General features: G+C 41.6%; 3 protein-coding genes and 1 long non-coding RNA gene across 5 annotated transcripts in view; 2 read left to right on the top strand and 2 right to left on the bottom strand.

Moving 5' to 3' along the window:
- Nucleotides 1-1218: 1218 nt before the first annotated feature.
- Nucleotides 1219-24493, top strand: part of LOC125018543 — a 29518-nt gene continuing 6243 nt past the window's right edge. Inside the window, exons 1-3 of one of the 2 annotated variants that reach the window (XR_007113961.1) lie at nt 1219-1356; nt 5996-6049; nt 20419-21036. This is a non-coding gene — a long non-coding RNA (uncharacterized LOC125018543). Of the gene's footprint in view, nt 1357-5995; nt 6050-20418; nt 21037-24493 lie in introns of those variants that run through there. The other variant, XR_007113960.1, reaches the window with a different exon arrangement.
- LOC125018540 (alpha-2A adrenergic receptor-like) lies at nt 7189-9074 on the bottom strand. The gene has a single exon (XM_047602522.1). It carries the CDS (start codon nt 8541-8543, stop codon nt 7347-7349), a length of 1197 nt encoding a protein of 398 aa, XP_047458478.1. The 5' UTR covers nt 8544-9074; the 3' UTR covers nt 7189-7346.
- smndc1 (survival motor neuron domain containing 1) lies at nt 10394-15105 on the top strand. The gene is made up of 6 exons (XM_047602524.1): nt 10394-10558; nt 10892-11011; nt 11922-12064; nt 12571-12732; nt 13664-13817; nt 14383-15105. Exons 2-6 carry the CDS (start codon nt 10892-10894, stop codon nt 14518-14520), a joined length of 717 nt encoding a protein of 238 aa, XP_047458480.1. The 5' UTR covers nt 10394-10558; the 3' UTR covers nt 14521-15105.
- On the bottom strand, nt 14976-23025 carry LOC125018541 (max-interacting protein 1-like). The gene is made up of 6 exons (XM_047602523.1): nt 22431-23025; nt 21255-21357; nt 21048-21077; nt 19600-19714; nt 17391-17562; nt 14976-17285 (listed from the first exon to the last, which is right to left on the bottom strand). Exons 1-6 carry the CDS (start codon nt 22657-22659, stop codon nt 17122-17124), a joined length of 813 nt encoding a protein of 270 aa, XP_047458479.1. The 5' UTR covers nt 22660-23025; the 3' UTR covers nt 14976-17121.

The following is a 24493-nucleotide window of genomic DNA, read 5'->3' as shown; positions in this document are numbered from 1 at the left end:
GTATAAGTGGATTTTCATGTAGCCTAGTCACAATTTATGGCGGAGGCAATATGGGCAGTAATTTTGTTAAGCGTTATGAATGTTGTGATCGACCCCCACATCCCTGGTCTCATTAGAAGAATGCTCTCACCAGATGGAAAACATACCACAATGAATGCATTGCTCAGAGATACAATATGTATGGTACGTGTGGTATATTATCATAGAATAGATATCACTACCGCTACATTAATATCAATTTGACATGCGTGCCACATTACTTACACCAAAAGCTATATGTAAAATTCAACATAGAATCTGATGAATGACATGTAGTTGTCAAATAATGACAACATCAAAAACTTACTTTGCACCTTGAAAGAGCGCCCAAAAGAAATGACGACACTAAGAAAGAAAGTCCTCCTTTACCAATTAAATTCAACCAGAAAAAATGGTTTATCTGCCATTATCAGGAGAATTATCTAACCAGGCAGAAGAAAGACTCATCCTGGTTTACATCGGGCAGGCAGAGAAAGCAATAACAATATAAAATCTCAAAAGTATGAGAAAATCGATCATTGATAAGTGAAGAATATTAGGCCAGTCACACACAGTCTACTTCTTTCTTATACTCAGGATTTAAGATACAAGCTCCTCTCTACACCCTTGTAGCCAGCCATGTGCTGGACAACTCATAGAGCAAGAGCAGTAATAAAGGTAGAACAAAAAATCAGTGTAATGTTCCTCAACTTCTATTGTAGACATACCCACAAGTGTCAAGTCCATCCTGCCATCAAGGAGAGCCATCACCAACACCTCACAGAGACTCCCAAACACCATATATATTGGACTGGGCAAGACAAGATAGGCAAAAGATAAATAAATACCTCAAAATATATTACACCGCACATATAAATCAGCCACCGTCTGTAAATGATACTTTAGTTTTTGTAATTGTAACATTCTCTTTTAGCTCACAAACACAGTGTAGTTATCACTATTAGGACAGGCTTAGAAGAGGTGGCCTCATTCGCGGCACCTGTAATAGCGGTCGAGTTTTTTCTCGACTCTTCAACATTTTTTGCATGATGAGAAAAAAAATATATATATATTTTTCCCCACATGGCCGTAGAATCAAGACCTAGATTTGACACAACATATATACCGTACTACATTTGATTTCATACTATCAGTATATCACGCCGAATCTGTTCCTCGCGTCCAATCGCGGATCATCAAATGAGACGTTTCATTTCCGGCCGCCATTGTTTACTTCAGAGCTAGCTGTACTTGAATCTCTGACTCAGGGTTGAGGGGTGTATTGAGTTCAAGTGGGATAAAGGTCCTTACGGAATACTGAACTATACTACGGCACCGGTAAGAAATTAAAGTTAATTCAAGTACCGAGTACATCTTACCTGACAAACTGCCACCTCCTAGCTCGATGCCGCTTGTTTGTAGCAACAAGCTAATCATGGAGCTCGGGTGATATCCAAAACAAACGGACCGAATAATATATTTTAATACCACATATCCTTACAGGGCGACGAAAATACTAAAAGAGGGTTTATAAAATTCGTAAAGCTTAAGAAAAGGGAAAAAAATCATTACAATTCACCTGTTAAATAACCACAGGTGGCGCTCTGGTCGCCGGTAGAGGAAGCTGTTTACACATCCCATCCAATAGTGTGGTCGTACTCCTTATATGGTTAGTGTTTCTAATAGTGATACATATTTAAAACTAAAAAAACACTAATGTGTGATTAAAGGTGAGACTAAACCCTTAACTTAAATTTGTTTGTTCAAAAACAAAAAGTTTAGACTACATAGACCAGGAGTCTTTTTTCAGGCCAAGGAGCCCAAAACTGAGAAGAATGAACCAGCAGGGTTTCCTAGAGTCTTAAAAAGGCTTAATTTGATAATCCCAATTTAAGGCCTTAAAAATCTTGAATATGAGCATATTTTGCATTGTAGGTCTTAAATTACATTTAGTCAAATCTTAAATCCTGTTTTGTCATTTATGCATCCTGTTACTCAAGCGTAGCGACGGACTCCGAGAGAATTGTCATTTTAATTAAAGGATCCACTCTGATGACAATCACCGGAGTTTAATATGTCACCGGAATCACCGGAGTTTAATATGTCAAAACAAAATGATGCGCAATGGACCAGTGCTAGGTAGAAATATTTGTATTGACAAATCTTTATGATTTATGATGTAAAACGTGTTTTTTTTGTTCGTTTGTTTGTTTTTTCCTGCTGGCTGACATCTACCAAAGATTACTCAGCCTCACGGAAGTAGATTTATCTTGCACAAATTCTCATCACCACAAAGCCTAAAAATACTTTTCTCTCTCATTCTCTTGTCGGATTGACCCCCTTGGCCTCGGCCTATTATATTTCTGTTCTTCATTAATCGAGCCCACGCCGGAGATGTCCTGAGTTGATAGTTGAATGACAATAAATTTTGTTATTTTGAATGTAATTCCAGGTCTCTGATTTTCCTAATTTAACACATAATGGTCTTAAAAAGTCTTAAATGTCACATGTTTAAATCTACAGAAACCCTGACCCCTTGCAATATATATTGTATGAAAAGGTGATTGATTTTAAACTGGGCTTAGTTTCATGTGTAAACGTAGTTTGCTGTGGTGCATTCAATAATTCAGGATCATACGTTCATGTTTTTATTTTAATGGCACAGTTAATAGGGCTGTCGTGCCGCTTCCTTTATAAACTTACCCAGTCTGCTGAACCAGTGCCAATGTCAACATTATCTGTCACTTCCATGATAAACAAGCACACAAGCTGTTCAAATTGATGTTTTTGTTTTAAACAATGTGGAAACAAACAGAGTGATGGTCGCTGCCATGCATAAACATACTTGTTACTTTTTTTCCTCTTGTGCTTGGGCAGGTTTTCGGTCGCGTCGTACAGTGATCCATTTTGGCTCATAGCAATGTCCAAAAACCTGGCATGATAATATACAGGCCCCGGCAGTTGGCTTAGCAGGAAATATCCTGTAAAAACTATTTCACAAGGATTTGTGGGTGAAATAAAAGTTGTTAGCTTTTTCATTTCTTTTTTTGATTGCAGCATGTCCTTGTGTTTGTGATTTTAGTCAAGTCAAGTCAACTTTACTGTCAATTCTGACATGTGCAACACAATACAGGATCGAAATCACTTTCCTCAAAGACCTACGGTGCAACAACTAAACAAAACATGTAAACAAAACGCGCAGACTAGGGAGAAACATGACGTAGCGCATGACAATATACGATATACATAAAGTGGCTGACGCAACCCTGCAACCCTCATATAATTAATAATTAATAATCTCTCTGACAGTGCCAGCACCTAACATGCAGCATTGTGACTGTCAGAGCAGCTCTTACAATACAGAGTAGAAGAGAAAAGTGAAAAATTGTCTCATCAACCTAAAATGTCCTGACCCTCTGCGGTACATTCGCAGACTCCCTGTTGAAGACCTCTGATCTAGAGTAATCACATAAGAACCAGTTTAGTCTGCTTTACCTTTGCACAAATTGCCCTTTAATCATTGAAATGAATATATTGTCTTGGCTGGGAAACTAGACCTCATGTGCAAATAGTCAGAGGGCTATTTGACAAACATTGTTAAGCTGACGCCCCCGCAAATCATCCTTTCTGCAAATAGTAATCTCAGAAATGTATTCCGCGTTATCTGTAAAATCTTGTCGGGTCATGTGTTCACTTCGAATAAACAGACACTGTGACTCCACGGCACTAATCCATAAGTTTGCCTCGTTGTCTGAGAGTTTTACGGCCGACTGTGTTGACACCTTTGCGGCAGGGACGTCACTGTACATCTTGTTTCGTAGCTGACAGCACGCTGAGAGGTGAAATAGTGTCCACGACAGCTGTCTGGTGAGGACAGATAAAGTACAATAATAGAACGCTCGTAGTTGGTGTTTACTTTATGTGTTGGTGGTGGCACAAGGGCCGTGTGCAAGTTAATACAGACAGAGCACGGTGGCGAAGAAAGAATTATGGTGCCCGGATTAGGATATTTTCCGGAGCATTATTTGTCAGTGGGGGTTCCCCGCAAAATACAGAAATCATGGCTGAAGACGGTGGCGGTTCTTTCGGCGTGTTCAGCGAGTCTTTACTTTTAATAATGACGAGCAATCGAACTTGTTTGCAGACTCAGTATTTAATTTAATTTATCGTGAATAAAACTATTACACAACAACTCGTAACATTTATTTTCTTTATAGTCGTAAAAGCGACTTTATATTGGCAGTTTTATGTATGTGAACCATTTTGATTTCATGTGCTGGGGTCAGTGTTGTGTATATTTTATCATTTCAACAGCTACAGAGAAATATGCACCTGTTAAGTGAATTTGATATATAATTCAACGGTAATTCCCTGATGTGTAAACAAAGTGATGGGTAATATAATTATCTTAGATTAGATTAAACTGATGCATAAATGATTTCAGACTTTATTCGCTTTATCGTCCCAAAGAACGGATTTCTATTTGCAGATACACATGAAATACTTTATTTTATGAATCCTATTATCCATGGACGGTGGCTCTTTTACATTTCACTGGGGTCCTCTTTCCTCTGGGGTTTTCCTCCAGGTATCCACACTAGCCTCTGATCAGTTCAGCCTTAGCCCGGAGAAAATATCATTTGTTTAGTTTTTTTTACCGATATGATTGATAAAATTATCCCTCACAATAAAATCTGCCATTTTTTTCTGCACAATTAAACAACCGTGAGTATTAACTTTAAATGCATCAATCACGTTCGGAAAGCACGGGTTGACACTTTCATTGCAGATGCGCTGGTGAGCAACGGGAAGTAGAGGAAACAGAGATCATGAAGGCAAATTAAACAGGATCCTCCTGCTGCTTACATCCCACAGAATCTAATTTGATTACCTTGCATCCGTATCAATTCAAGAGGGAGGAAGTATTATATGCCCCAGCGTGCATGATGCATTACGCTCAATCCATAATGAATGACCCAACATTCAATTAAAAACACTCTATTCATCACGACCTCCGATGTAAACTTGTTAGTGTGGTCTCGATGCCTCCGTCTGACTCGCTGCGTTTCTGCCTCGGCACTCTTTCGCTTGTCTGATGCGCAGTCGGACCTCGTTGCTCTTTAACCGCCTTTATGTTCGCCAGCCCCTTTGACCGGCCGCTTTAAAGGGCGCTTATTGAGTTGTAGGTGGGGAGAATTGGAATAAAATGAAGAACACTGACTGGGCGGCTGTGTGGAAGTTGTGGGAACCCTTGCCAGAAGCAGCTTATAAAAGATAGTTTTACAAGCTGCGGTGTCACGAGCATAAATCGTGATAGTCCGTGGCCTGTGGGGAGGGAAATGAATCATTGTCTCAGCAGACAGCGACAGTGGATCTGTGTGTACGCACGCCAAGATTAGCGAGTGTAGCCGAGTGTTTATAGCTCGTAACCATCTATAATTTACACTCATGAGGAGTTAGTAATTTGAAAACATCCACTCAGTCAGGCTTGTTTAATTTGTTATGTCACGTTTATAAGATGACGTCAGGTCAGCGATGGATACATTTATATGATTTCTGCTGCGTCATTATTCTTTTTAGGAAAGTAAAGTAATGCGCATTTTGGCATTTTATCTGTCTGTTGCTCTTTGAGTGCTTTGAAATTGTAATTCATGCAGCCTGTTACCCAAGCGTAGCGACGGACTCCGGGAGAATTGTCATTTTAATTAAAGGATCCACTCTGATGACAATCACCGGAGTTTAATTTGTCAAAACAAAATGATGTGCAATGGACCACTGCTAGGCTAGGTGGAAACATTTGTATTGACAATCTTTATGATATATAATGTAAAATGTGTTTTTTTGTTTGTTTGTTAGTTTTATTTCCTGCTGGCTGAAATCTACCAAAGATTCCTCAGCCTCACGGAGGGATTCATCTTGCACATATTCTCGTCACCGCAAAGCCTAAAAATACTTTTCTCTCTCATTCTCTTGTCAGATTGTCCGTGGGAACTTCATCGGCGCTGGTCGGGCTTATTGTTTGCAGTTCGTGGTGAGTAATATTTTAAGGCTATGAGACATGGTTGAACCCGAACGTGCGCACCGCAGGAATCTCAAAACACCCGGAGTCCCAGAGAGCAAGTCATGGGAATCACTCCGCTATTTATTCTAGAGCGGCCTATGTGAGAGGTGGCTAGCGGAAATGTTTGCCGAGTTAAAGCAATTATGCACGGTGCATTTACTTTATTTAAGGTTCACAGACTGATACCGCCAGGAAAGTTTATTTAGAGAGAAAAGTTGATACAGAGAAAGGTTTAAGTGCCGCGGGCGGCGCACTAAAAAAGGAGAAGCGACGGACGTTGTTGATAACGGACGGCGGCACGTTGATAAGCAGGTGTGGATATTAACCTCGCAGTGCAATTTTCAACAGTCATTCACACTTCTATCGCGGCGTGACTTCTGTTTGACTCCAGGGGAGGATTTAATGATATCCTGATATGAGGGGCTGTAATTCATGATAAACTGCGTTCAATATTGTTTTGCCGCCCGCACCTTCTAGGCATAATTTTCTTTCCCTATAATTCTCTTGTTCTCGTTACGAGAGGGTGAGGTAGTTGGTGGTGTGGGGGCTGTTTGCTTCCGTTGCCTCTCGCCGTTGTATGCACCGAGATAAATTACTTTCTTATTATAATTAACGCTGCATTTACAGTCATCTCTTCTTGTAAAGTTGTCTTTTTTTTTTATTGCGACGGAAATTACAGATAGAGCCTTAGTTTCCAAGAAATGTTTGTCATTTTGTCACGTAATTCATTTTGCCGAATGCCTTCTCCTGCGAGCATCATCATTCAGTTTTCAGTCGTAATGAAATCACTGTCTTCTCCGCTCGTTTGAAGATTATTGACATTTTTGATGATTTACGGGATCGTGCCAATGTTCCATCATTTACCCAAGGAAATAATTTCTTCCGTTGCTGCGTGAATTGTGATTTTGATGCAGCCGCGACAGCTTTAATGGCTCAATGTGTGCGTGCGCTCTGCCTTTACATCACCAACATGATTGCCGCAATCTTGCTAATGTTGAGCATAAAAAATAATACATTGGATTATAATTGTACATTAGCACAATCTGAAGTCACAAGTTGTCAGGGTGTATAACAAACTGCAGATGAAAAGGTATTTTTGTATGATTTAATATTACAATAACAACATTTACACAAGAAAAAAAAACACAAAAGTAATTTTTTTACATAGTCAATAAATACTTTAATGTCACATTTATAAAGATAATGAATCTTAATGCAGATGACTAAAAATGCTTTTACGCTTTTAGTGCGCATTAGAAACGATCGCTTACAAACCTCTGCTCTGCCGTTTACAAAGGATCTTTTTAAAAGACTTCCTGAAGTCATTATTGAATATAGTGTATATGACAGGATTTAGTGAGCTGTTGCAGTAACCGAACCAGAAAAACATTTTGAACAGTGTCTCTGGGATGCAGCAGGTGCTGCACACGGCAGCCAGCGTGTACGTGAAAAAAAAGGGGAACCAGCAGATAACGAACACTCCCATGACCACGGCCAGAACGAACGTGAAGCGCCTCTCTCTGTGCTGCCTTCCCTTCCACTTGCTCGCTCTCGTGCAGGACTCTGGCTCTGGAGACGTTTCTCCGGGCTTCACTTGAGTCACTTTGCTTGTTCTCATGCTCTTCTTCTTCTTCAGGGAGCACAGGACGGTCTCATTCCCATCAGACGAGGACGCTTCTTCCTCCGCGTCCAGCTCGTTGACCTCTTTGCCATCCTCCCCTTTCGCCTCCTTCCCGTCTCCGTCTTTTCCCCCCGGGGGTTTCAGACCGGATTTCGCGTTTGCGTCCGCGTTGCCGTTTTCTCGTTGCTTTTCTCCCGGCGGGGCTCTCGTTCTCTTCTTGGCCACCTGGTAGATCCGTACGTACACCATGATCATAATGACGCAGGGTGCGAAGAAGGAGGCGGTGCTGGAGAATATGATGTACCATCTCTCGTTGTTAATTTCGCAGCCGGGCCTGTCTTTCGTGCCCTCGTCCTTTTTCATGGTGATGAGCGGAGGGAACGAAATGATGGCCGCCAGGACCCAAACTAGGCACACCGTGCATTTGATCCTGCGCGGCGTCCTTCTCAGGTTGTACTCGATCGCTTGAGTGACGGACCAGTATCTGTCTAGGCTTATCGCGCACAGGTGGACGATGGACGAGGTGCAGAAGAGCACGTCTAAAGCCAGGTGGATTTCACACCACACTTTACCAAAGTACCAGTAACCCATCAGCTCGTACACTAAGGAGAACGGCATCACCAAGGTGGCGACCAGGATGTCCGCACACGCCAGAGAGACTAAAAACAAGTTCTGGGGCGCTCTCAGCGCTCGGCTTGTGATCACAGCAATCACCACCATGACATTGCCGAACACCGTCAGCAGGATGAGGATGCCCACCAGGACGGTCAGGGGCACAGAGGTCTGCGCGTTATAGGGGTTACGGCTCGTCTCATTTCCGCTGGTGAAGTTGAGACAAGCCATCGCAAAGAGCTGCGGTGGCGACGGTATTGTCTGAATAGTTCTCCGTCAGGAGGCTCGGAAGCCGTGCTTGCCAGCAGTCTATTAATTGCATCCATTCAAGAGCGCGGCTTTCGGAGAGTTGAGTCTTTTCATTTTTGTTCACTGGAAGAGACTGTTGAAAGAAATCTGAGCTTTACTCCTCTTTGTCTGTGAGACTGCAGAGACCAGAAGCAGAAGCAGCAAGCGTTTCTTTATATTCAAAAGAAAAAAACATAGAAAAAAAAGGATTTCCTCCTAGTTTCTCACATCAGATACAATAAAAATAGATATATTATTTTCAACAACTAAAAAATAAATAAAAATCTTCATCCACTAACCTTTCAGAACAAAATCTTGCAGTGAAATCCTGTGGAAGACATTTCATGAAACAGACTTAAATGACAGATTTGTGTGCTGGCTCTAGCAGGTCTTTTCATCTGTTGCAGCCGAAGTGGAGAGTGCGTCTTTTATACAGGCTTGATCTGACGCTGAGGATCGGTGGTGCTGGCTCCACTTCAGTGAGAACAGGAATGGGCGGGGTTCATCTGCTGCTGCAGATTTAAAAGTGATTTGGTGTTGGTCCCAGACAGTGAAACCATTGGCTGATTATGACATTAATATTTTTGATTTATAGAAGTAATATTTGGAGTCCATTAAATTGCAATAAAATGAAAGTACATTATCTGTGGTTAACGGTTTTACTACGCGAACGAAATGTTGAGATGTGTCTCGAAAGAAAAACAGCTTGAAATAAGATCTGATTTTGTCACTTACAGACTCGGCAACTAACAGCACAAGGACACAGAGATAAGCACTAAGTTGACGTGAGAAAGTATGTGCAGTTCTGCTTTTTCTTAGTTTAATTTTATCGAATACCTTGATTTAGCTGTGTCAAAATGTAACTCATCACAAAACCCTTTGTAGAGCCATGTTACACAGACCTGTTAATATTCGGAAAAGGAAAAAAACAGTCAAAATTGTGTTGTTTTTTTCTCTTGAGCATTCTAAAACTATTCTAAAACAGTAGTGTCTATGTATATGCCACACAAAGTTTATCAAATATCACCCTCACCCCAACGTTTCTTCACTGCAAATACTGCAAATAATGGTAATATGTTTGACATATAACAGACTAAACAGTGAAAAATGCCATCTAATCCTACCAGATTTTGGTCATGAATACATCAAATCCTAGAAACTGTTTTCATCTAAAATAACTGTGTTTCAAATTGTGGAGGAACAAAGATAAATACTTGCTGAGAATACTATTGTTATTTATTGAAAACTGGAAAAAATGGATTACATATGTCTCTACTGTCAGACCAGACGTCAGATAATCTTTGATTGGACTATCATTAATCTCTTCTTTTGAATACTTTATACCCCCCTTTTCTTATATTATTGCTTACTTTCATGAAACAGAGGTGGGTACTATTCCCTTTGTATAGGTCTTCATTTCCCCCCTGGATATTTTTGCTCTTGTCCATAGGTCTTCATGTTGAATGTTTTCTGTCGATGTGTTTGTTTGTTCATACAAAATCAAAAAAAAGTAAATGACAAAAAAAGTGCTATCTAATCCTGGATGTATCATGTAATTCAGGCAGAATCCATCTGAAAGGCAATTATTTGAAGGTCACTCTGCAATTTTGCTTTCCTATAAGCACACATGTTTAAATATAATGCAATGCCTACGCTATTTGTGGCATGTCTATGATATATTGTAATCTAATATTTGAAACCATACTAGTACCGGACTGATGACAATATTACTGTATTATACAGTCAATGGTATAACAGAGGCGCTAGTGAGGCGTCCTCTTGGATACCCGTTTGTGTTATCGCGAGAAAACCCTCCACTGGCTTCCGGTTAGCTGTTCGTTTACGCGAAGAAGAAGAAGAGCTCTGTTGTTCTTTCTTTTAAGCCGTCATTTTGGAAAATTATCTGGTTGAGATTTGAATGCGTACTTGATTTGGCGACAAAGAGCACACACACCGAGGTAAGGCTACATAAAAATACCTTGTTTTAATGATTTCTCTTTTGTTCCTGCGAGCTAGCATTAGCCGCATGACGGTAAGTTTACGTTGGACAGAGGCCGTTGGATCTTGCTAACCGTTTTAGCTCTATGCTAACATGAACATCGTGGTTGATAGAGAGTATATCCTGTTTTGATGTATTGTGTAACCCGGAATTTACGCGTTGGGGATTTAATCTAAACGGCAGCGTACATTTGTGCCGTTTGTTTATTTGCTTTTGTCCTGTTTTTGCGTTTATTGTGCCTCATCGTATGCTAATGCATGTAGCCATTTTCTTCTCTCTTCCGTCAACTCAGATGTCAGAGGAATTGATGAAACAGTTGAGCAGCTACAAAGCCCAGCTGCAGCAAGTAGAAGTTGCCTTATCTACCGACCAGGATAATGAAGACCTTCTTAAACTCCAGAAGGACTTGCAGGTATGTACGTGTGTGTCAGGTCTATGCTGTTCATCAGACTGGTGGACTCGTACACCAAGGCATATTTCTTATTGTTGGATTGGTATGGAATAACAGAATAAGCCTTATAATTTCAGTTATGCACTTATAATGCAATTTGCAGTTGTTTAGTTTACCTGACAAACCTTTACCGCATACACTAAACAAATGTGGAGTGCACTCACTTGCCAGTTCATTAGGTACACTAGGTAGTCAAACAAATTAATTTTAATATAAGAGACCTGCCTTAAATCCTAATTTCATGAAGGTTGTGGTATGTAGTATTTGTATAAAATAAAATAATATTAATGAGCTGCTGATTCAGATGTGTTTTCGTTTTGGAGGTTTGTAGTACTTTTGATTTGTACTATGTTTCTATTAGTTTGACAGCACTATTTTAGTCAGTGGGCTGGACTAAGTAACAGAAACATTACATAATTCAAGCTAGTTTAACAGCACCACGAACTACATCCTCTGGAATGATCATACAGGTGAATTACTACCTTTTTCATAGTTTCATCATAAACTGAACATTTTAACAGAAAGGGGATTTAGTAGGGCTGTTATATTACAAGGCAGTAGTTTTTACTAATACACCCAACAAACTGGCAAGAAAGTTTATTCATGAGCTAATATCATTCTTTAATATAAACTCATTGCAAGGTCTGTGACCTTAGGAGTATTATTATTATTGTCTTCTAAATCTTTGTTATCACTGCGTAGCATAAGGGTTTAGCTGCCCACAGAGATTTATTTTATGACAGGCTGAAAATTTTTCACTATTGCCATTCTTCTAACTAGATTTCCTGGAATAAAAATTATTCCAGGAAATCTAGGAAATCTATGTTCACCACGAATACCTGACTCCCCTTTGATCATGTTTCTTTTACAGGAAGTCATCGATTTGACAAAAGACCTTCTGACCTCACAGCCTGCTGATGCTACCTCTGATACCAGTGGAACAAGTTCAGTTCCCCAGAAGCATGGTTGGAAAGTGGGAGACAAGTGTATGGCTGTGTGGAGTCAGGATGGACAGTGAGTGTCACCAGCCTCATTAAACGAACATGTTACATGGTGACTGCATGCCTTTACAGCATAATTTGAGTATTCTGTGCGAATCGCAGAACTGGTCTTATGAATAAGTTGCATATTTATTAAGGGATGTAGTGAGTAGTATTCATGTATTTTGTCCCTTGAGTTGAAACCAGTTTTGTTTACACTGTTGGGTAACTACAGCAGCATATAAATAAACTGCAGAGTTCATGTCCCTGGATAACCTCTATGGTCCTGGAATAACCTTACAAAGCAAATGCATGTCTGAAAGTAGAAAACAATTTTACCTTTTGCTGAATAGTTGACGGCAAATATTGACAAGATTAAATCCTCTTTGTTATTTAGGTGTGTTACCCAACTAGAACTAGAATAGGTTAAAATATTAAGTATTATTTCTTCACATATTAGAGAAAAAGATATTTTCTCATTAAGTAGAGCTTTAGTATTTGGCTCATACTCACCTGCTTACAGACGTGATTTTTTGACAGGGTGTATGAGGCCGAGATTGAGGAGATAGACTGGGACAACAGCACTGCCGCTGTCACCTTCGCTGGATACGGCAATGCCGAAGTGATTCCACTACAGAACCTCAAATTAGTAGAGGAGGGGAAACGTTTCGATGAAGATGGGAGCATAAAGCCAAAATCAAAGTAAGTACTAACTCTTCTCAAACTGACACATTTGATGTCTCTGTCATGACACTGTATTTTAATTTTACACCCAAAATAACCCCCTTACCATGTTATATAGACTTTCTTTAGTTACATTTGGTTTAATAAGGCAATACTTGGCAGTAATGGGTATGTTGGTTTGGTTCCCACGCTTGGCCAGGACATATTCATTTCTGTAGTACTTGTGCCATTTTTAATTAGCTGGCCTTTTTGTCTCTTGTAGACCTTGGTCAGTATAATAGTGACAAGCCCCCTTGAAATGATATGCTGATAATAGGTGATTAATGCCAGGGAATGAAGTGGTCTTCAGTTAACACTCTATTGTGCAATCCTCGTTTTACCTAGTAGTGGCAGGTGCTGACTCTCTTCTCAAAGAGGCTGCATAGTGGACAATTGGCAGTTGTCTATTCATATCTCAAAGGGCAATCCAATTAAATCATTTGTTGAGATTTGGTTGGTGTCTGAATTTAGGGAACTGTTATGGTGGTTATGGAAACAGAGTTCCCCCTAAACTGTCTTCCAAAGTCATTTTCAAACTCTGAGATGACAATTTGACATCGCAGTTGTATAATAACCCGTACACTTTTGACTTTGTTTGCCCTTGTTGGAACGTACATTTGAGTTCAAGAAATCTAAAGGTCCTTTAGAGTCTTTGTAGTGTTTGAAAAGATGTACTTTGTGGCATATTTTGACACAAAGATGCTCATGCATGAATTAGACCCTTGTCTGTGCTCTTCAGATATGAACTTCAGCATGGCAACTACTTCTTTATAGTCTTTTGTGAAATGGTTTATTGCACTACAAGGTTGTCTTCATAGTATACCGTGTATTGGACGCACAAATGAAGGATTTCATATTTCTTGTGACATGTTTATGATCGTGACATAATCCACTCCCCTTGTCTTTACAGGAAAGAGCAGATAGCAGAGCAGAGAGAGTATAAGAAAAAGAAAGCCCAGAAGAAAGTACAACGAATGAAGGAGCTGGAGCAAGAGAGGGAAGAACAAAAGTCAAAGTGGCAACAGTTCAACAACAAAGCCTACTCAAAGAACAAGAAAGGGCAGGTAAGTTGTGTCTTAGGCACCTGGTTTTATCATAAAGAAGTGCAACAAAGCTCTGGACGCATTGAACAATTGTGTCAGACGGTTAATATGTTTGATGCCTTCAAATGGAGATCATGGGCCTGAGGTTACCACATGGGAAGTTGTCAACGTATAATGGTTCATGTTGTAGAATCAGTCAGTCGTGAGAATCTCACGGCTTGACAAGCCACGGAGACTAAATGTAGGAAAGGAATAATGAAAGAATGAGGCTATTGGGGTACGATGAATGACTAAATTACAACATACTACTACCATTCAATTTGCTATTTACAAAAACATCACTAAACACTTCACAACTCATGAACCATTCCTTGGCAAAAACAAGTGAATAATTCACAGGTTTCATGTAAACATGACCCCATTTTAAGGCAGCTGTGGTATTATAGTGTGACGATGGAGATGAACTTGAACATGGTATCTGAGATTTTTTAAAATATTTTTTTGTAATGCCGGATGGCATATGTTATTCAGTAATCATTTTTAAATACTTCTCACCTCTAATCCTGGTGTTTCTTCTTGTTTGTAGGTAAAGAGGAGTATATTTGCTTCTCCAGAAAGCGTAAATGGAAAGGTGGGAGTGGGAACGTGTGGCATTGCAGACAAACCTATGACCCAGTACAATGACACATCCAAATACAACGTCAGGCATCTAATGCCGCAGTGACTGAATATATTCTGTATATAATACTCCACCGTATACTAGTTGTATCGGGGAGTTTCATTGTGTTTATACATGATTTATGTTTCCCAAGTATAGGAAGCATTGAAAGTAATTGCTTGCACACCAGTGTTTGAAATATTGTTGTAGTTTTCTTATATATTATCTAGGTACAACAAAGAATCCACATCGAAGGGATTTTCCCGATACTGGAACAAAGTCACCTGCAATGTAAAAACAGGGTGTGTGGTTTTTAGGAACATTCTGTGCCCAGTTTTGACTGAGGCGGAGCTGGAGAGAAGCCTGTAGATTTGGTGTGTGCATCTGTGGCTGGATTTTAAATTCTGGCCCATTGTAAGGAAGTCTGGACATTAATAATGATGTTAATTTGAAATGGCATAATTTCTAATTTTAATTTCTGTATGTATAACAGCAAGATAAAGTTTATTATTTTTTTTTTAAAGATTCACTTCCACCTCATTCACAGTTTTTACAATATATTTTCATTGTCGTCCTGTAGGTGGCAGTAAAGAATTGTACCTTTATAAATAAACTCATGTTATGAGCAGCCCACTGCAGCTGTTAATACAACCTGTTGTCTCATTTAAGTCTCTTAATCTTCGAGAGGGAGATGTCAAGCGTTTGACCCTCAGCACATGGGCCGGAAAATGTTTTTCCCCAATTGATGCGACACTTGTGTTTTCTGTCCGTGTAAAAGAAGTCGCACACGTTGACTGAGCGTTAGTGGCAGGCTTTAAAAAGGCAAGGCGACCACGGTTTATGTCTGTGGGTAGAGGTTTATTAAGATTCCAGGGATAGATATCAGGAACTGTAACAAAGTATTAGCAGGGGACCAGCAGCACATGTTTTGCAAAAAGTCACCTTGGATGGCTGATTAAGCACAAGAAAACATTCTGGGGTGTGCTTCAACATACTTCCTTAGCAAAAGTCTTTTTCATAGTGCATTTTATAGTTTCCCACACGTGTTGGGGGGGGGGTTAGGGGATTGGGAGGGGGGGGGGGGGGGTAAAAGACCTGTAACAAGGAACTTTGTGCAAGAGTCATGTACACATGTTAAGACACAATTTGGTGGTGATCTACTTAGGACTTGGACCAGAACGATGCGGATAAACGGTCGTATTGAAATGTCTTATTTGGTTTCATGGATTCAAACGGGTCAGCAGTGCAACTATTTGTGCCATATACACATTGAACCCAAATTTCAAGAGGACTTGTACTTTTCCTGCTACAATACAAAAAAGATACAATATTAAACATGTTAAAACCAAAATCAGTTCTCTGTAGTGTTTGTGTTCATGCTACAGACGTTTTTATGCGACTTAATCGATGTAAGTCAATCCAAAGTACGACAACATGATTAGGAAGGCAACATTCAAATACACATGCACCATAGTGTTTAAAGTCAATTACAATCGTTTTAACTCTGATTACTGGTAGCTGATGCTACTACCGGAGCAAGTGGAAAACCGATCTCTGTAATTTGGAGTTGGATGGACAGAGTAACGAGCTGAAGCCCAGCCAATGTTGAGAAAATAATCAAACTAGATGAGTTATTGCTTGAGCATTGTGCTTAGACAAGTGCAAGTTAGGTTATTACCGTCTAAATAAATAGAACTAGCGCACGGTGTGAAAGCGTTCTTTGACACCAGGATTAAACTTGCAGCACTGCATATGATTCATCGGGGTCTTTTTTTACATCGAGTCTAACAAACATTTAAAAACAAACAAAAAAAAGAAAAGATGATTTTGTTTCCCATTCAAGCATGACCAAGGCCTAGCTACAGTACAGTTAAATATACCAAAAATAAATACTATAATCGTATGCAAAATAAATTAGAATAACAAAGGCGGACTGCGCCGCCCGTTTGGATATGATTATTTCACCCGCGAGGAGGGACGCCACGCGGATCAATTTGGAAAGTGTGGATCCTAAAGCGGAGGTTACACAGGCGATTTTGGAATGCAGACTTTGTAGCCCTTGCCACCGGCTTGTACGTCGACAAGAAGTGCTGTCTGGATTTGTCATCCAAAGAAAAACCGGGCAATGTTTTTTACAAGGCAAATGAAGCTAACGTTCCCAATGGTGAGCTTCTAGCTGGTATTGGGGGGGCTTCCTGTGTTTTGCTGGTTTCAGAGGACCGCCTGGACTAAAAGGTAGAGTCTCCCCTTCAGTGTTTGACACTGGTGCGATCGCGGGGTCCTCTGCAGGATCAGTACTGAGTGCAGGTATTGCTGATTGAAGCTGGTAATAGATAAAGGGACATTCAGGCGATTAAGTCAGCTTAGAAAATGTGTAAACTGCGTATTTATTACCAGTTATTCGAGACTGTCGTGGGAAGTGCGCCAGACTGACGTGGGGAAAAACCACTTTTTGAAAGGGAGACCATTTTAAACTTTTAGACTGAGCTGAACTTAAGGCTGGTTCTTGGGCGACGTTTGTCGGGTGCGGGTTGGGCCGAGGCCGGTTTTCTTCATCTGAGGACTGTTACACCTAGACTCTAGGGGAGGATGGAGCTGTAGGCTGGTACTCTGAAAGGTGAAAGCCGTTTAGAGACTGCAGCTGGAGTGAAAGTATAGGCTGGTGCTTTAAGCAGAGAAGGCCAGTTTTAGACTGCAGGTGGAGTAGCCCTCGTCGCTGGCTGAGCTCTGCAGGCTGCTGTGGTCGTCCAGGTCGCTCGCACCGCTGGTGCTTACACTGTCCATTTCTCCATGGGAGAATTCAGTGCTTTCCACGTCGACTTCAATTTCCTCTGCTCAAAAAAAAGAAAACGGAAGTACAAACGAGCGCGGATTAGTCGTCTGAATCACGGGGCTCTTGAATAAATTGGATGAAGGGGCGTGATGTGGGCACTAACCTCTGTCAGACTCCGAGCGGTCGGAGTCCATGCGGGAGCCGGTGCTGTCTGTGCGGACCCTCTCCCTGTCTCCGTGAGTCTGCAGCTGAGCCAGCTGCCTCTGCAGGTGCCTCTGTTCCCTCTCTAAGTTCTCCAGCTGGTGCTGACTCCTCCGGTCCACCTCTTCAAGTTTCTAACAGAGTGACGTTCATGAGAGTCACAGCGTTAGCGTTGGTTCGTTAGTTAGAAAGGAGGAAACATAAAGGTAATACAAACACCGTGTGTGTGGATCCGATCTGTCGCGGCTGTTGCTGATATGAATTATTAAAATAATTATGACTACACCTCTCTTCCCCATTAGTAACTTATTACACAGCGCGCACAAGTGAATGGGGAACTTGTCACATGGGCGCGACGTGATAGTAACATGAAGTGGCTGAAGTGACGCTCCCTTTGTCTTCTCATAAAAGGACAGGAAGTTGCTGGTTGAGTTCTGAGAAAATAACTGTGAAGTGGAAGATGAGTCTATGACAAAGGAAAACAGTTGACTTGATGTATTTGTTTAAACTTCACCACTCTGGACATTGGATTTGGTCAATTTATTGATGTGCGGTCGTTAAATAGACTTATTAAGGATCCTTATAATTTGTGCACAAGCCAATTGTTGGACAAGACTTATTGCTTATTGGAAAAAAAACACAACTATGTTTTATGCTCATATAAATGAGTGGTACAACGTTGCATCCATGCACATATTTCCAGTTTCAGGTAATGTAATACAGTTTTTTTTTTATTAAAAACTTCCTGTAGCCATGCTCTTCACGCTAGCTGCAATTGTCCACCCGTTACTATACACCTTGTGGTTCCAAAAATATGTTACAACATCATTCAGAAACCACATTTCCTGGACTTCAAAACCAGCACGTCCAAAGTCAACAGCTGACACCGCAGTCTGTGTGATAAACTCACGCAGGTTGTTGCGAGGATCGCTTTCGTTTTGCAGCCCTCAGTCATTCTTAAGCTGTGACCCTGTGCTGGAGTCCACACAAACAGGAGTGTCTTTTTTTAAAAAAAAAAAAATTATCTGACTTAGATTGCTTCTATCGGGAGAACCCGGGTGTTTAATGTTGGATGCTTTACTGCTACACAGTCTTTTGAGCCTATTGTCGGTCTACAGCAACACGTTCTGCCGAGTCTTAAAAACAAGGCAGATGTGGTGCTCTTTAGACCACCAGCCTCCCATTATCCCAAGGTGTTAAAGGTACAAGATCTAATCAATGACACACCGAGGCTCGCAATCCTGCAAAGGACAGTTCTAAAAAAACAGCCCCAGGGACATTTGTTCAAAGAAAAAAAAAAAAAAAAAAGAGGAAAAACTGCAATAACCAAGCAGAAACTATGAAGTCCCAACACCGAGGCCACAGTCGCAGTCATCTAATGGTTCTGGGAAAACTGACTTCTCAGACGCCGCGGTCAATATCTCATTTAACCGACCTAATGCGAGGCGACAATTTAGCAGCAGACTCGTGTCGTTTTTTTCGTAATTTTTCTGCGTGCGCCGCCCAGACTTGTCTTCTCCTTCCCCGCTGTTTACGCGGAGGCAGCTGCGATTGCAAAATGTCTGTGTGAACAAAGACCCTTTGATCCGGCAACGAGCGCTAAACGAACACAATTTATGGAATCTCAGACTAAATGTTGAGCTTTCTGAGGTGGCAAAGGCCGCACTGTGATCATGCCTGATGGACAGTCATTTATGATTACACCGGTCTGTGGGCCTCAGTGTGAGAGCTACGAGACCTAAATACCATTGACCGGTAATTTTGTTAGACATCACTATGGATACACATTGAGGACTCCAATGGATGCTACTGTTATTACCTTGCATAGTACTACTACAGGTTATAAACTATATTTGTGTGATTTGGAATAGTATTTACTCAAGAGCAGCCAGATTATTTATTAATTTATTTATAAATCTGAGAAATAATTAAATAAAAAATTGCGGAATTAATGCAGTAGCTTTGGTTTCAGGGCGCTGCCGTTGTTCGTGCTCTCACACTCGGCTTGTCGAGACGTTTAATGACATTAACCATACCACATGGCCATAGCCAGGAAAAGGAAGCGGCGTGTAAACATGTCTACACCGTTAGTTCTCGCGCCCAGAAATGGACAAACGTCGGCCAGCAGTCCCCCGACGGCAGCGCACCAACAGCTTTTAAGAGCACCACACCTTGATATGTGCTTTGGCCTTGTTCAGCAGTCCCAGCGTGGTGTGCCGACTGCAGTCTGGTCCCAGGGGGATGAGAGACTTCAACCTCTCCAAACACAGGCGGAGGTGTGCTCGCCTGTGAGACACAGTCAAGGGATGTCATTTCTCACCGGAGACACCGTATATGAAGTAATGCACGTTACTCAGGAATTGATAGGAAACTGAACAATGGATTCCCAGACAGTTTTTTTTGTATTTTCCCCTGATCTGTACTGATCTTGTCAGATTGGAACATTTCCTCCACTTGCAGGTGGTATTGTAATATTGTCACACAACTGCAAACAACTATTTGATTGATCCACTCTAACCATGAGACCGTCTATCCATCTGTGACGACCAATGCAACTGTCTAGGTATTCGGGCACTCTTTATCTGTTTATCCGTTTCGCTCGTTAGCCGCGCCATCTGACTCCTTCACAATTACATATGGATCTGTCTGGCCCCAGATTCGAAAGCTGCTGAGGTCAGCATGATATTCTGTTTCTGATCCATCAAAGCCTCTTGGCATGTGGTCTACGTGAGTGCAAAAAAAAACTGCTGGCCAAGGACACTCACTATGCTTTCAAATGATGGAGTAAAATGTAGGTCAAGTCATGATGTCATCTCTCTGCATAGGGCCACCATTTTGTGATTAAAAAAGATATCCCGCTATGGGGCTTCCTCTTGGAGGCCTTTTTCATGACCGTTTATCTCTTGCAGTAAGATTCCCCCACACACACACGGCCTGATATTTAATTTTAGGATAAGTCTGCCCTGACATTTGTTCTCTGCTTAACGCAGACGCCGACTCATCCTGGAGTAAAACGGGCAAGCTGCTGTTAGATTCGCAGCTGAGGATCTCTCAGGAAGGAGCCCCGTTGTCTGGAAACAGACGGTTCCCGTTTGCTGACTGGGGAAATATCTGTATGTCCTCCAGGAACGGAGTTGCTACCGAGGCCACGTTACAGCTCCCTTTTATTTGCCTTGCAAAATGCACGCTGCCTTCATCTACAATGTATGTGAATTTCCAAGCTGTGAATTTTTTTTCTAAGTCCGCGATGATGATAAGCTGACATATAAGCCTGCAGTACATCTCGATTTGAAATGGTATAGCCAAACTTTGGCATGGGCTGAGATATGCAAACCTGGGAGAGAAGAGAAAGCTTTCTGTTCGTCAGCTGGGAACTCCATTTTGAGAGAGCCGGTCCTCGAGATAAACTCGCTGTGCGCACCTTGATTGCGACAGCATTTTAAAAACAGTTGATTCTGTCTTCTTTTTTCCTCGTCTGTACGGTTTATGTCTGCCACACTATCAGCTTGTTGTGCATATGTAAGAAAAGCTGATTGAATTAAGCCCTAGTCTTTATCAGCGCTGTCTGTTTTCGTCTAAACATGCATACAAATGACCTCGCCAGTCTGCTTTCACTCACCTATTCTTCTCCAGTTCATTGTGTGCTGACCTGTTGAAACGATAAATAGACAAATCCGACTTAATAATGCAACATGCAACATATCATAGATGAACTACAGCGGTTTAGTGACAGTAGTCAAAAGCCACACTACCAATGATACAGCAAAAATTTGGATTTAACACCATTTTTACAGCAAGTATATTTAATACGATGCTCTCAACATACCTATTGTGAATATTGTCCAATTTCCTGTTCTTGAATTTACGCTGTTTCTGTTGATGTGCCTCCTGGGTTGCAGGATATGTCGACGCATACCCATGCTCACATTCTATAAAGAAAAAAAAATATTAAAAATAAAGAGAATTAAATATCCTGAACAGTTGTTACAAATGTGGTAAATGCAAAAAATTAAGCTGTTTTTTCCTGAATTATGTGTTAATATGCAGACGGTTGCAAGACATGTATTGAATTCAACTAAAGTTTGGTGCAATGAGACATAATGTCATTATATACGTATATATGTATAATTCTGATAATTCATATTTATTTTCAACCACCCAAATGGAAGAAAAATAGCTTCAGGACAAGTATATTTAGTTGAAGTAGACAAGTTTCCTTATTGCAGCTTTATAGAGCCTACAATTCCCATGACCCCTCGCTCCCAGTAACATGCGACGTCACACACACGCCTGCGCCTGATTGGTTCACGGCCGTGACTCGCGCGCTGGGAACATGCGCCTCGACCAATGGGATCCTCGCGATTTGTTCCATGTGGAAACCATGTGAACAACACACACAAGGAAGCAGCGACTGGCCGAGAAAACCACAGCTACGGCTTCGTGATAGAGGAAATAAAATTTAAATCGCCGTCTCGAGTCCATAGAAGGGAGCGAACACGCTGCGTTCCTCTGTAGACGTCACACTTTCAGGGAATAAACTTGAAACGAGAAGCGATAAGCTGAGACGACAGACTAAACGGGAAACATGGAAGCCTCCCACATCATAAACGTCTACGTGTATGAACTTGAGTGCGCATATGAGTGAGAAAAAAAAATAGTTAATATATCGGATAGTGCGTATTGAGTTAGCCTGGCCATGGTCTGCTAAAGAGCAGCTTTAAAGGGAGCGGATATGTGCAGGCTATTGTTGAAATAAAATGCCTCTCTGGAGATGCTTCCTGTCTTCCTAAATAAGAGCAATTTTCGTCTTCCTTTCAAATGAGGGTCGTATATAAGTGTTGGGTGGATAAGGCGACGGTTTCCCCGGAGCAGGTGAAACCTCGCCGGCTGCTTGTTGGAGCAGTTCATCCGTCCACTGCGCGTCTTTTGTCGCCTTCGCCTCTATTGTTGTCTGCACGGCGCATTACGTGTTAACATCCCCTGCTTGCCCGTCTTTACTTACTTCCGTTGCTCTTCTCAACATTTTCAATGTAATTGGCTGCATCGAGCAGCACTTGCACGTTCTTCATGAAGGTGCCGATCTGGTCCATTGCGGAACATTTGGAGTAGAAAACGTCGCTGAAAGAATAGTCGGACATCTCTCCGAAATCCTGCTGGTCCATGGACGCATCAGACTCCGACAGGACCTCTTCTGCTTTCAGCTCGCTGTGCTGTCGCATGTACTTTACCATTTTGTACTTTTTTTTTTTTTTTTTTTTTTTAGACAGGGAGGGTGCTTTAACAAATAAGCAGCGCTGAATTTGCTCTCCTTGTCCCTGTCGGTGCGCTGAGCGGATGACTGAAATGAACTAGGCTGGATGGAATTGCAGTCCTTAGCCTCAGCCACTTGCCCTACTTGGTGGATAATCCCTCCCACTAACGCATGCACATTGCATTCATTGTCAACTGTGCCATAATAAATCCTCATTATCAATACTGCAGGGGACTAGCAAATAACACACGTATGTCCGGTGACACTCATGAAATAATACCTGCCTTCTTTTGCAAATAAAGCTTCTTTATTTCAGCTGACATGAGCGTGATAATTATAACAAATATACAGCCTTTCGTGTGCGTGGTTGTCTCTGAATGTGTGTGAAGGGACTATAAAAGAAGAAGAAATGCATTAAGATTACACATAGGTCAGGTCTAATCAATAGTTGAACCTGGATATCAAGGGCAGCTGCCAGCTCGGCCTCAGTTATAAATATGTAATCACTTGAGGCTTTTGTGTTGTTAAAGGGCCCCACGTGGTAATACCTTAATGTTGGATTGATTCCATCGCTTATATTTATGGTCTGTAATTAATATCTCTTCACATGTGGACGAGCTGATGGAACGGCACAGAGAGACACGTGCGTTCCTTTCATCTTTCTCCTTGTTCCTCTCCACAAAAACTAGAAATGTATGTGAGATTTAAAAGCCGACAACACAATGTTCTACTTTGATGTGGTCATTAAGGGTGATTTGCCCACTCCCGCTTTAGCCGCTTTGGGGATGGAGGGTTCCTCTGGGTGTAAATCCAATAGATGCGTGTTTTTTTTTTTTTAGTGGCAGTTTCTCACTATTTACATTCGAGTCACCTCGGGTCTTCTTGGTGTGTGTTTTCCTGTTCTAAAAATCTACACTCAAATAGAGATTAAAGGAAAGCAATAAACTAGTCAAATTATATTTCAGAGGGGCGTATTTCAGTTAAGCTGATAACCCAATGTCCAGGTTATCTGCTGCTGGGGGTGGGGGGGGGAGCATTGAAAGAAAATGAAATGAAATCTTCTTTTGCTAGCTCGATGGTTTTACTTCTGCCGTCCCCCTTTGAGAGATTAAGAAGTCATTTTCCCCCCCGCACTGCGAGGGACGGAGGAGAACAGAGGGGAAAGGGACTGCCTTTACGAGGCCAGCCATGCGTGCAGGGCTTGCGTTGTGCCTCTGAGACAATGGGTGCAGATGGCTGGCCCGCTGCAGATGTGGCCAGGCCTGTAACGGACGCCTGTGAGAGAGCGCACCCTCCCGTGGAGTCTATTTCAGCCCCGGCTGGCGAGGCCTGACACATAGACGGCCCTGATCTGAACTGAACAGTCTGCAGCACAAATACAGATCAAGTTTTAATCCTGTATGCAGAATATTTCTTTCCTTAGATGCATTTGATCGAGACTTTAGTCACCGGAGCGTCTTGCACGTATCAAACCGCGGGGTTGTCGGGAACTCGGATATCACCTGCTGCTACCCATGTGCTCAAAAGGACAGATAAATAAATGTGGGCAGAGAGTTCAGTGGGGGATGGAAGCTGACGACATTTCACCAGGAAAAAGCTCATCTGTGCTGCAGACTGACTGACTGACTGACTGACTGACTGTGTGTGCTGCACACTGATACCAGCAGCGTAGAAAGCTGACCCGCTGTAGGTTGGTGTAGAATGTGACCCCAACTGGAGTAATCTGAAAAGCCTGAGGATTACACCAGTGGCTCGGCTGTCACAGAGGAGGCAAAGTCACACGGTGCCCCGGCGCGCAGGAGTGTTTATCTAAG

This window comes from Mugil cephalus, chromosome 13 (genome assembly GCF_022458985.1).
Source record: "Mugil cephalus isolate CIBA_MC_2020 chromosome 13, CIBA_Mcephalus_1.1, whole genome shotgun sequence".
NCBI lineage: Eukaryota > Metazoa > Chordata > Actinopteri > Mugiliformes > Mugilidae > Mugil > Mugil cephalus.
This window is presented reverse-complemented; position numbering and strand designations above follow the sequence as displayed.

Bases quoted from the DNA above. Each gene is read 5' to 3' on its own strand.
- smndc1 (XM_047602524.1), top strand. From the start codon at position 10,892: ATGTCAGAGGAATTGATGAAACAGTTGAGCAGCTACAAAGCCCAGCTG. The intron at 11,012-11,921 runs GTATGTACGTGT...TTTCTTTTACAG, and splicing joins AACTCCAGAAGGACTTGCAG to GAAGTCATCGATTTGACAAA. The intron at 12,733-13,663 runs GTAAGTACTAAC...TTGTCTTTACAG, and splicing joins AGCATAAAGCCAAAATCAAA to GAAAGAGCAGATAGCAGAGC.
- LOC125018541 (XM_047602523.1), bottom strand. From the start codon at position 22,659: ATGGTAAAGTACATGCGACAGCACAGCGAGCTGAAAGCAGAAGAGGTC. The intron at 17,563-19,599 runs GTGTGGTGCTCT...TCACTCTGTTAG, and splicing joins AGGCCAAAGCACATATCAAG to AAACTTGAAGAGGTGGACCG. The intron at 17,286-17,390 runs GTTAGTGCCCAC...TTTTTTGAGCAG, and splicing joins CCGCTCGGAGTCTGACAGAG to AGGAAATTGAAGTCGACGTG.
- LOC125018540 (XM_047602522.1), bottom strand. From the start codon at position 8,543: ATGGCTTGTCTCAACTTCACCAGCGGAAATGAGACGAGCCGTAACCCC.